Genomic DNA, 12,073 nt, shown 5'->3' on the forward strand with positions numbered 1-12,073 from the left:
TCTCTTTTCCATCCATAAGTAAGTTACCAGTCCTTGTCGGAACCTCAGGCCAAGCATCCTAACAAATATCAGGCTGCTAACCTTATGCCAATTGCTCTGAATGTTATTTCAAGTCTGAGCAGCAAGTTCTTAAAATACTTTGTTTTTCCCTTTGCAGATTTGTGAAAGAGAAAAGGCCAACCATTTCCCCCAACTTCAACTTTCTGGGCCAGCTTTTGGACTTTGAGAAAAAAATCAAGAATCAGAGCGGTCAGCCCGGACACATCAGTAAGCTGAAACTTCTGCACTTGGAGAAAAGCGGCGAGCACGTGCTGGTGCCAGAGGGGGGGCAGAGCAGCCTCGCCACAAGTCAGCTCTGCATCACTGCTACCTCAGAGATCGTAGAACCGAAGCCTGCAGACCCTGGGAGCGTGCCATGCACACACTTGCCCTCACTGGAGGACAGCCCACTGGTACAGGGCATAAATGGGCTGCACGTCTCCCTAGATAAGGTGGAAGACAGTAACCGGCTGAAGCGCTCCTTTTCATTGGATATTAAATCTGTGTCCTACTCTGCCACCAGCAGCTGTGTGGCTGCGTCGGTGCAAGGCTTTGCTTCTTCTGAAGACACCCTGGAGTACTACAAACACGCGACAGCTTTAGAGGGAAGCAGCAAGCTGTGTCAGTTCTCCCCTGTGCAGGAGGTCTCAGAGCAGACCCCAGAAGCCAGCCCAGATAAGGAGGAAGCAAACCCTCCGAAGAAGCCCCAGAATGCCTGGCAGCTGGATAGCCAGAGCAAGCGGCAGCACGTGGGGAGATCCAGCAGTGGCGCAGTCACTCAGCGGGCGCTCCTGTATCCGCTGCACCGCAGTGGGAGCGTGGAAGACAATTACCGAACGAACTTCTTGTTTGGGCTGTCCACCAGCCAGCAGCACTTGGCGAAATCCGCGGCAGGGCTGGGCCTCAAAGGCTGGCACTCGGACATCTTGGCTCCTCAGACATCGGCCCCATCCCTTACCAGCAGCTGGTACTTTGCAGCCGAGTCCTCGCATTTCTACTCTGCCTCCACCATCTATGGGAACAGCGCTGCCTACTCTGCCTACAGCTGCAGCCAGCTGCCCACGGGCTGCGAGCAAGCCTGTGCTGTGCGCAGGAGGACGAAGCAGGGAAACCGTGGAGACTCCAGGCGGAGCTGGCACGAGGAGAGTTCTTTTGAAAAGCAGTTTAAGCGCAGAAGCTGCCAGATGGAGTTTGGGGAAAGCATCATATCAGACAACAGATCCAGAGAAGAACTGGGGAAGATGGGCAGCCAGTCGAGCTTTTCAGGCAGCATGGAAATCATTGAAGTGTCCTGAGGAGCAGTGGACTAGTGTGACTGGAGCGGAGGCACTCCCTCTCCTCCTCCCTGCAAGTCTGAAAAGGACAAACCCTGTGCAGAAGGGGGAGGGAGGAGACACGGAGCTTTGGTGGGAGCACAAGGACTAGACTGATAAGAGCAAGGCAACCGGTGAGCACCCGCACGAGGAGACTGAGCCTACTGTTGGGGTTTTCTCCTCCCATCCTGGAGAAGGGCAGAACGTTTCAAAGATCTTTCCCTGACACCAGAAGCAGCTACGTGCAATGGGTTGCACATCCTTTCAGTGTTTTCAGAAAGGAGACTCTCTTGGTCTCAGACCACGTCTCTGGTTCCACTGAAACACGCTCCTACCCATCAAAGCTAGTTTTATTCTCCCCTCCTCAAGCCCCAAGTCCTCACCGGTGCACCTTAGCTCTGACGCTGAGCCAACCTCTGGAAGGAGACCTGAGGAGAAAGGAGACTGGGAGTGATTCCAAAGGAACCAGGGACTGATCACAGCAAGGCTGCTCTGAAAAGACAATTCAGACACGTGTAGATACTGGTGTAACTATTGTTCTCATGGATAGGCTTTAGGTGATTTTCTAGAGAGCTGCTTCAGAGAAGAAACCAGTACCTCAAAAAGATAACAAATAAGGTAGGGCTGTATGGCTGCCGGGTGCCGGCAGTCAGTTGGTAAGCAATGTGAACAACTGGCCACATGGGATTTTTTTTAAAGCTGTCTACGCACAAGTGTTTCAGTCGGCCTAGCAGTAATTCTTAAGACAAATGATCCCAATTTGTGGCTGTTTCCCCCATTATTTTGCAATATAAAATAAGCGGTGTTTGTATTTCTGCTATTAAGCTGGCTTCTGGGAGAGGGGCAGTTTGACTTCTAATCTGTAACGGAGCGGTTACCACTTAGAATTACATGCAGGAGAAGTGGCCAGTACAACGCCACAAAGCCGTCTTCTTGCCAGCTGACAATTCAGTAGATGGCTCTGGAAAAATAGGAGCGGTAAGCTCGGCTGGGCTGGCTTTGTGTTCTGAACTGAGCAGTAACTTACAGGCCCGTTCTCACACCCAGCTCCAATCTGTGTGTGGGATGAGAGAGATCCATGGTTCTGGCTTTCTTTTTCCTCCTCCACCATCCTCACCCAGACTGAGCACTCTGAGGCAGATGCCCGTTTCAGGTTTGCTGACTTCATTTGAGAAAGAGAGCCTCGGTTCAGCTGTCCAGGGAAAACAGAAGGGGGAACTCCAGAGTCCCATCTCATAACGTGCTGTGAAAGAAACGAGAGTTTGAGAAGAGACAGCTTTAATGGAAAGCCTGCTCACCTCCTCCACTTGCAGATCCAAAGGAACTTCAGTTTTGGCTGTTGTCCTCTATCCCAGCGTAGGGTCCCGCTTTCCCAGCGTGCTGATGCAGGATTTGGCTGCAATTGCTTCTAGCTGCGCTGCCACGGGCCAGCGTTCTGCTTTCTGATCTCCACCAACCGAGAACGCGCCAGCGTGTGGAGGTGTTGTTTCCCCACTGCCAGCGAGGTGTTCTGTGGGAGATGAGGCACGGCCTCCTCGTGTTGTTTTTGACAGAGAAGCAGCCGCTCCCCCAGCAGCGTGCCATTCTTGAGGGATGTCAGCTGCCGCCGTGCAGAGCTGGCAGCGGGCAATGAGTGGGAGCAGACGTGCAGTGCAGCGCTCCATCCTCCCCCTGGTGCTGGGATGGGAGCTGCACAGTGTTAGCTCGGGCTTCCCCAAGGCCCTGCAGAACACAGATATGGGGGAAATGTATTGTTTTGTCCAACTGCAGTGCAGGCGGCTGAACACCTTAAATCACATGCAACAAACACTTACCCCTGGCCAACAGCTTTAAAAAAAAACCAATGGTCTGCGGCAAAGTGAAGCCCTCATTCAAGTCAGCAGCTTGGGACAATATTATTGCTTTTTTTTTTTTTTTTACTGTAAGTTTAGCTAGTTTGTGACTCAAATCTCAGGTTTTACTGTATTGAAAAGCAGAGAAAAATCTCGCCTTTGTTTTATGGCTAGGATGTGACAGTTTCCTACAGCGGACTGTATCAAATAATAGCACTGAAAGCTACAGCAGTGATTAACTTGATCCTAAATTGTGCAAAAGACACAGAGAGGCAGCGCAAGGAGGGGCTGAACCCAGGGGCTGTTTGTGAGGTGTGTGTGAAGTGCAGGAAGAAGGGCAGCGTGTGCAGGGGCAGCTGGCTCTGTGCTGTGAAGCAGGTCACGCTGGGGCTGCTCATTAAACATGCTGCCACTTGGCTGTGTGTACGTATCAAGTGGAAGCAATTACACTATGACCGCTTCCAGCATATACACTCACTGTGCGTGTGAATATATATATACATGGAAGCCATTTAGTTGTGCTCCTCTCAGGCAGATTTCAGTAGGGACCTGTGGCTTTCTTGGATGTAAATCAGTCGCTGGGGGTAAGCACAAAGAAATCCCCGCAAGCAGGATCAGAATTTTGCTGGTTTTTGTGATTTCTTGTGAGTGTCCCCACGCTCACGTGAGTGTGTGGAGGCCCCGTCTCCCTACATACGTACATTGGTATGCTTGAGTTTTGTTGGGTGACCCTTTCTGAGGGATGGAATTGGGATGCCTGGCCCCTCAGCATTGGGGGACGGGGGGCTGTAGGAGGAAGCCTTAAATCCAGGTCCTATGCAGGGTGCCGGCCTGCCTTACGTCTACAGCAGCGTCCTGCACCTCGATGATGCTGGAAATGGTTTCTAGAAGGACGGCAAGCAAAAGGGAGGGTGCGAGAGGGGAATGTGTACATGTTCAATATGAATATTATGTTCTTCGGTGTATGGAAGGTGTTTAAATGGTTCGGAGAGATGTGAGTTTCTCATCTTGTGTCATGAGCATTACCTGTATGTTACGATGAAATAAAATCAGAAATGGTACCTGTTTATACAGAACGGCTGCAGAAGAAGCCTGTGTGTGCGTCTGGCTGCTACCTGCCTGCAGCAGGAGTGCTGGCAGCAGCCAGGGCTGGCGGGGTGCGTCCCTGCTGTCCATCCATTCCACTGAGGAGGAGTAACAGCACTTTCCTTTCTATTGCCATTTTTAATGCTGGGGAATACAATTGCAGCACTGGCTTTTTCTGGAGCAAGTATTTCGGCTTGTTCAATTTACCTGGGACGCACCGCATTTCTTCTTGTCTCCCACACTTCATCCTTGAACTACACTCATACTTGTGACGGTTTCTACCAGTCCTGAAACATCCAGAGCAGCTTGGAAATACCAAGGGCAGGGTACATCCCTCCTCACTGCCCCTTCAGAAAGCAGCTTATACACACATAGCCTATATTAGAATCAAGTCCTGCAGCAGAGTGCGGATGCCAAGGTTGTATCGTTAAAATGGCATCAGCTTGCTGTCCTACAAAACAGGCCTCCCCTCTCACCCCTGCCAGCAGACGGCTCTTCACAGAGACAGCCTTAAGACCGACCCCAGTGAGAACTCAAGAGGCAACAGAAATCTGTTGAAGGAGATTGATTTTTTGGTGGGAGGGGCTGGAGGTCACTGTGTTCTTGATTTAACCATCCCAGTTTAATTCCTGGAGTGGAAAGAAAATCTCACAGTGGCTTTCTCTGCAGGATGCAGGGATGTTCTTATAGCATCACCCCACACCCTCTGCCCTGGGGAAGTGCACAGCCCTGTCTCAGGGCGAGGGGCAGCCTCTCAGTGATTCCCTGGCCCAGCACAGGGTGGGCATCCAGCCCAGCTGCAGCCCCACCACTGGCACAGTACAGCATCACTGTAAATATTCGTTTACTTGAAGTAGATACCTGTGCCAAGCACAGCTGGGGCAGCATCCAAAGAAACCAGCTGTTTCATTCTTGGACGCACATGTCCTTACCATCACCGGGCCATCTCTGGGACACAAACAGAGCAGGGCAGCTCAGGTACGACAGCACAGTCCCCAGCCATCACGGCAGGAAGCAGTCTAAGTGCAGAACAAGCAAAGGCACTTGGAGAAACAACACACTTGGAAAAGAGCGATACCAAACGTTTTAATGTTGGAGCTGGAACATGTAGCGCACACAGCTGTATACAGAGCAAGTCAGTGAAGAGGATGGTAATGCACAGACCAAGGGGTACTGGAGCACAAGGCTCACAGTCAGATCACACACTGGGCAGCATAAGATGCAGAGGGGAGGCGCAGCACTGCTGCACAGTACCAGTGGAACGTCAGCCAACGGGGCCTGTGGATGTGCCTATTTCTGCTCGCTCTGTGTAAAAGCCTAGAGGAGGGAACAGACCTTTTAAATATTTAAATATATTTAAATATGTATAATTTAAAATACATTTATTAAAAATAATAATAATAAAAAAAAATAAACCAACCAAATTTTCTGTCCCCTTCACTGGATTTTCACAGAAACGGAGCAGCAGACAGGTTGGTACTTCAGCACCCTGACAATGCATTACAGTATAGAACATGTAAAATCACAAAGGAAACCTTTCCCTCCAGTGCAGCACTGTACGGTGCCCCAGGGGTTTGTGTCACAAGCACCCAAGGCAGCAAAGGAATTGGAGCAGCTCAGGCCCCTGGAGAAACATGGCTCAGGGCCTGGCTTCGCTCACCAGCTTTTCAGGTTACACACCAGCAGGCTCTGTCTGCACCTGCTTCACATGAGTTTCATTTCACATCACAAAACAGGAACGGGCAGAAATGCTTGTTTTCAGGAGTCTGCTACAGATAATCCTGTTCATAGCACTAACAACCTGTCCTTCATGTTCAAAGCAGCAGTACAGTTACAACAGAGACCTGAGCTTTCTCCACCACCGACTGGCTTGGAAAAGGAAACATGTAGGCAGAAGGGTAACTGTAGTCATGTCTTACTGCACGGAGTGAGAGAGTAACGCAATGTCTCACCTTAAGCATCACCCATACCTACGGTGAATCCAAAAGCAGCACACGGAGCAAAGCACGGAGCAGCCAAGCAACAGCAACACGCAGCAAAAAAAGGCTTCCCTTCTGCAAGAGGTCTAAGAACGATGGGTGATAAAGCTGCTGACGATGTTTGAAGTTGAAGTGTAAGCCATCCCTTAAGAACTATTAGAGGATACAGGGATTTTGCAGGACACACATGAGACCTGTCGAATGGAAGTGATGGAGCTGTGTTCTTTGGAAGAGGCTGACATTTCAACCCTGATTTCCTTCTAGTTCAGTTATTACATTTACAACTTACCCTTGCTATTCAGGAGTCACTAGCTGGGAAACCCAGAAGCTTAAAAGGCAGTTAGTGCATAGGAATACACATTTCCTCCCATTATCAGCCCAATATCTAGGCAAATAAGAAACTGATTTGCAGCCCCTACTCCCGCACATTCCAGACAGAAGCACCATTCGCTCATCTGCATCAGCACAAGGAACAACGCTTTCATCTGATGCTTGAAGTGCAAGGAAAACATCCAAAACTTTACATGAGAGAGCACCCACAACCTTGCCCCTGCTGGCAGATCTGGTATCTAGATCTACTCCTGGCCTAAGCTGCCTGCACTCCAAAGCACAGGGACCGTCACACTGGATGGAGACAGCAGCTGAATGCTGCACTTTACGTGCTTCCAAGCAGCTCGGTCTGAACAGCGAGGACAAAACGCCTTTCAAGTTACTGACTGCTGGAGCATGTCTGGTGGCAGAAGGCAGAGATGTCTCCAGGAAGGATGGCACAGATACCATGACCATGGGAAGCACACTGCATTCTCCTGTAAGCATCAGCTTTTTTTTTTTTTTCTTTTAAACAAACCAAGTGTAAAATACTACAAAACACAGGAGCACAGGTGGGAGCCTGCTCTTCACACTGTTATACTCTGTATGCACAACTACGTACCAACGCTGCTGTGAGAGCAGTAACAAAATGGGCTCACTGCAGCCCTTCCCACAGAATGTTCTGTTCACATCTTTGCCAACCATTCTTCACTGTGCACCATCCATAGGGCCCATAGGGCCTCTGGGCTAATGCGGCCTCTGGTAATGAAGCAAAACTAACAGCCTGTTGCTCCCTGCCTGCAGGAGCCATTTACACAATCAGAAACCTATGATGCTTTCATACCCAAATGTTTGGAGACAACCTTTTGCTCATTAGGTACACTCAAATGCTAAGAGCTATTCCAGGAAATCCCAAAGCCTGTACTGACAGATGGTTGTGGCTGGGACTCTCTCAAATTCTGGGATGAACACCTCTGAAATAAAACCACCATTCAAGTTCAACCTCCTCAGCAGCAGCAGCATTCTGGGAGGTCTGTAATGAACACAAACCTGCCACCGGCCCTGCAAGCCCAGGGCTCCTCACTTCTGCTTTCATGCTCTTTCTGCTGGGATAAGAGCTGCTGCGCAATTGCAGCGCAGGCTGTTCGAACACCATTTCTAGATGTGTAAATACTTCACAGCAGTGTGAAAAATATCCCATTTTATATGGGGAGAAACCAAAGCCCGTGGCAGCAGCCCAGTAGCGGTCCTGGCGGTCTGCAGTCCCCCGAGTCCCAGAGCAGTGCCTCGGCCCCACGAGCAGGCTGCCGACCGACCAGCTGGGGCTCAGTCCACAGGAACGCAGGAACATCCTGTTGCCTTTGGAGCAGTTTGTGGAGCGTGATCCCAACGGGCCGTGTGGTTTCAGTCATAAAACACCATGCTCAGGCAAGCTCTCAGCATGACGGCAGTTCAGCCAGCACGGAGTCTGAAGGAGTTTTCAAATCTCTCCCTCCGACTGCATCCCTTTGGTATTAAAGAGCACCAAGATATCCGGTGTATGCCAATAAATACAAAAAATACACAAGATCTGATCCCTTGTGTCCAGCTTTGGGGTGCCAAGCAAACAGGCAGGTACCAGCGTCTGTAAGAATCGCAGCGCAAAGTAAGGGACGTGAACAGCCGTCAGCTGGGGCATGGGACACAGCCAGGGCAAGGGGAGAGAACATGAAGGCTGCTCAGCAATAACAGACATATCTGGAACAGTTATTCCTTTACAGCCTCATAAATGAGTGAGCCCATAAAAACAAAGAGCCTCAAGAAAGGACATGCCAAAACCCTGCCATGCAAGCCGTGTTAATTATGATAATAGACATATTTTAATAAGCCAGTTCCTGGCTCCCACACTTTCACCTATAAAACATACATATTTCCAAGGGCAGAGGATCTCAAAAATACTCGCCAGCCATCTAATTCTCTAAACCCATGCAGCACAGAAAGCATGTTAGGTGGTTTGTCACACCCCATATCCCACTGAATTCTTCTAGTAAAAAGAATGGATGAAAGAACTCCTCTGCAAACCCACATCTAATTACAGCAATGAAACAAACGTCTCAGCACAGGTGGTGGCAGTGGAAGAGGAGAAAGCAGGGCAGGTGGAGGGAGATGAAAGCACAGTTAAGTGTTCCTCTCCAAACAACGAGGCCAGGGGAGCTCCTGGATTCCTGGTTGCACAGCCCTGGAAGCTGGGACTGTTCCTCCTCTGGTGCCCTAGCGGAAAGTCAGACAACACGGCTGTTCGCTCCCAACATCGGCCAGTCCAGAGGCACGCCTGTGCCAAGCACTGGGGTGCAGGAGGTGGAGGGAGCTGGAGCAGCTAGGACTTTATCTCTCGGTCAGGTTTCATGCTGAAGGGCTCAAGCTGCTCGCTCTCAGGCAGCATGCTGTTCAGCCTCTCCATCAGCGGGACAGTCTGGTCGATGCCCATCTGAATGCGGCGGAGGATGGCAGACATCTCGTTGACCTTCTGGATCTGCTCCGCATACTTGGCATACTTCTTCTGGCGCTCCTGCATGAAGCTGTAAAGAGTTTCCACTGAGAGGTCCATCTGTTCGAAAAGAAGCAGAGGAGCCAGCCACATTAGGCCAGCTGTTACACAGTCCTTGCAGCACACCACCTCCCCTACAAGCATGTCAGACACCCCGCCAGATCTACCAGCCCGGTGTAGGAGCTCATCTAGAGGTGCTCAGCCAGTCTGCCACGAAATTGGATAAATTATAGCTGTACATGGAGGACATGCAACCACCTATACGCCGATTATTGGATGCACTAGATCACACATGATATCCAAACACAAGGAAATCATGGCCTCTGCCCACACCTGTGTATTTTCAGTAAAACTTGTTCAATTCCAAGCATTAAGTTTGCTTTATTTGCCAGCAGTAACATCACTGGCTTCAGCAGGTTGCTCTGTGACTGAGCCACTGCTGTTACTGCCATTACCAGCTGGAAAACTCCTGTCTTGAGAAAGCACCACAGCAGATTTAATAGTGTCCCTAATTTCCCTGAATCCTAAAAATAAAAGTGTTATGAATGACCCCAGGAGAGACATTAGGTAAATCAGTCATGCAATTAAGTACGGTAAGTACCTAAACACAGCCAGAGCATTACTACAATGACAGGAACTGCAGTGCTATTCCTGCCATTGAACTACAGAGGTAGCTTTTGTAATTCACAGCTCAACTTTCCCTACAGCTAGACTGCAAACCCCACGGAGGACTCAGCTGCTAGGACCACACCACACACACACCAGCCAACTTAGACTCTAAGCTTTTCACTGCTCTGTGAGATACGCTGTACATAAATCTCTCATTCAGAGCCTGCTCCGTAACAGATCTATTCCGTTCTCTAAAAGCACACTGAAAGCTCAGCTACTTCAACTCGCCATAGCTAGGTTCAGCAACGCCACTCGCCCCACAGCTGGTATCCCTGAGCCAGAAGCAAGAGAAGAGAAAGAGCTCTCAGCACAGACAAAAATGCTGTAAGTGCAGAGCTATTAAAAATCCCACTGCTGCCTTGGACAGCATTTAATCAGCAGGTGTAATGGTGACCCAGCAGTGATTTGGGGACACAAGGGGGAATCAGCAGCAAGGGGAAGAGGTTCAGGGAGTAATGCAGGGCTGGAGAGGGAGCTGCACTGCTGACAAACATCGCTCTCAGGCCCTGGGGAAGGAGTCAAAACAAAAAATAGTCAGGCAAGAAACTTTTATTGAGGAACCAAAGCTACAAACAGCACTGAAAGCAAACAGAAAAGTTTCTGCTAAATCGTCATGGGGATTAGGAAGGCTTTTTTTCCTCTCACCTCCATCAGAGCTGGATGCAGCACCAATTAACCTTGCATTTCTTCTATATTTTCTAGCATTCTCAGGCTGAATTCTTCCTCCTTGCCTCTGTGCTTTCCTGTGAATTCCTCCCTCCACACTTCCATGCATGGAAAAACATAAACCCAGCAGAGCAGGAAACACCAAATGGAGTGGAAACAATTTAAGCCTACATAGGGGTTTCTATTAAAACCCTAGCTTAATAATTTAGTAGCTTGGCACTAGCTCTGTAAATCGGAGCGTGTAAAAGCAGACCACCAGCAGGTCTGCACAGGGTGGAAGTAAATCCAATCCAGTACCTAAAAATGTCCTACCTAACAAGAGCCAGTGCAAAGCAGCAGCTAGTGCGGAACAGCAGCCAGCTGAATGGCAGCACGGGGATAGGAGCAGAAACCTCCCTTGCTTCAAAACCTTCCTCTCCAGGCAGGTTCCAGCCAGCTCTGGAATAACAAAGCTCCCTTTCTCCTCCAGCAATTTCATTTGGTGACTTTTAGGCTCCTCAGGTAAATCCCAGTGATGTCCACTTGTGGAGGGGAGCATGGAGAAAAGCTGGAGGGGGGGACCAGAAAAAGAAGAAGAGCAGAGTAGCCTTCCAAACTACTTTTGGAAATGTTCACAGTGGCTCTATAAAAGCTGCCTCACAAAACAGAGAAGGACTGGAAGTGAGCATTTCCTATAGTTTCCCTACACCTAACATTATAGTTCATCTGCTGTGAGAGGCCACAGCAACTGCAACGCCTGTGACAGGCTGCAGGTCTGACAGAGGTCCAGGTCCCCATCTTCTTGCCCACCCCATGCTCAGCAGTGCTTAGGAAGGCCAGCAAGATGCTGCAGGGCCAGTTGCTCACGGCAGTCTAGTATGCACACTACACAATTTTTGCACAGCCAGTGACACTTTGTAACATAAACAGATCCAAATCCTAAACCCATGACTCACCCAAGGACAGTTGCAGCAACAAGGTCGTTTATGTCTAAGCCTCACTTTTCAGTTAAGGATCCCACATCCTTCCCTTCAGGACCAATCACGAGTACAGTTCTCATGAGTACTGCTCCACAGAATCACAGGGGTTGGAAGAGATCACTGGAGATCATCTAGTCCAACCCCAACCTTAAGGAAGTTACCTACAATAGGTTGCATAGGAAAGCATTTGTACTGCATCCAAACCACAACAGGCAAAAAAGCCCAGCACAGCTCAGGGCCATGGAGGTGGCATCAGACTAGACTTGCCCGGTCTGTGGGCCACAGTCAGGACTGTATTGCCTTCATGATCCTGTCTCCAACAGCTCTGCTACAGTTGTGCATTCTGGTAGGCAAAGAAAGAGCTGAGTGGTACCATATACAGGCACAAGATGAAGACCATCTGATACTTGGTGAGGTTGAATATTATCTTGAGTGTTCTGATCTGCAGCTGGAAAACACTTAGGTTATGGCCTGCAAAGACAGTGCTCCTGGCTCTGGAGCACAACATCCCACCTGAGGCCTGGGCTGCCTTTTATCAACAACATCCAGAGGACCTCAAACTCTTGCTCCACTAGCTCCAATGAGAGATTGAGAGCATCTACAGCAGCAAGTGGTGGGAGGTGCTTGCTTGCAGGAGAGAGCACTGTTGTGGGCTTCTTGTGTATGAACATGCACAATGTGGTAGTCCTGTTAA

General features: G+C 49.6%; 2 protein-coding genes across 14 annotated transcripts in view; one reads left to right on the forward strand and one right to left on the reverse strand.

Moving 5' to 3' along the window:
• The window catches only part of DUSP16 (dual specificity phosphatase 16), a 60,576-nt gene extending 56,316 nt beyond the window's left edge, over positions 1–4,260 (forward strand). For all 9 annotated transcript variants that reach the window (XM_015870850.3, XM_015870857.3, XM_015870844.3 and 6 more), the window contains one exon: positions 158–4,260. In XM_015870850.3, the coding sequence (XP_015726336.2) occupies positions 158–1,334 (1,177 nt within the window). In that variant the 3' untranslated portion in view covers positions 1,335–4,260. The remainder of the gene's footprint in view (positions 1–157) is intronic.
• Positions 1–12,073, reverse strand: part of BORCS5 (BLOC-1 related complex subunit 5) — a 58,209-nt gene that overhangs the window by 2,278 nt on the left and 43,858 nt on the right. Inside the window, exon 4 of one of the 5 annotated variants that reach the window (XM_015870955.3) lies at positions 5,332–9,145. The exons of 2 other annotated variants lie outside the window; for them this stretch is intronic. In XM_015870955.3, the coding sequence (XP_015726441.1) occupies positions 8,915–9,145 (231 nt within the window). In that variant the 3' untranslated portion in view covers positions 5,332–8,914. Of the gene's footprint in view, positions 1–5,331; positions 9,146–10,287; positions 10,968–12,073 lie in introns of those variants that run through there. 2 more of the 5 variants (XM_085543701.1, XM_085543696.1) reach the window with 2 other exon arrangements.

The sequence above is a fragment of the Coturnix japonica genome, chromosome 1 (genome assembly GCF_054131305.1).
Source record: "Coturnix japonica strain WE chromosome 1, WE-NBRP24, whole genome shotgun sequence".
In the NCBI taxonomy this organism is placed as follows: domain Eukaryota; kingdom Metazoa; phylum Chordata; class Aves; order Galliformes; family Phasianidae; genus Coturnix; species Coturnix japonica.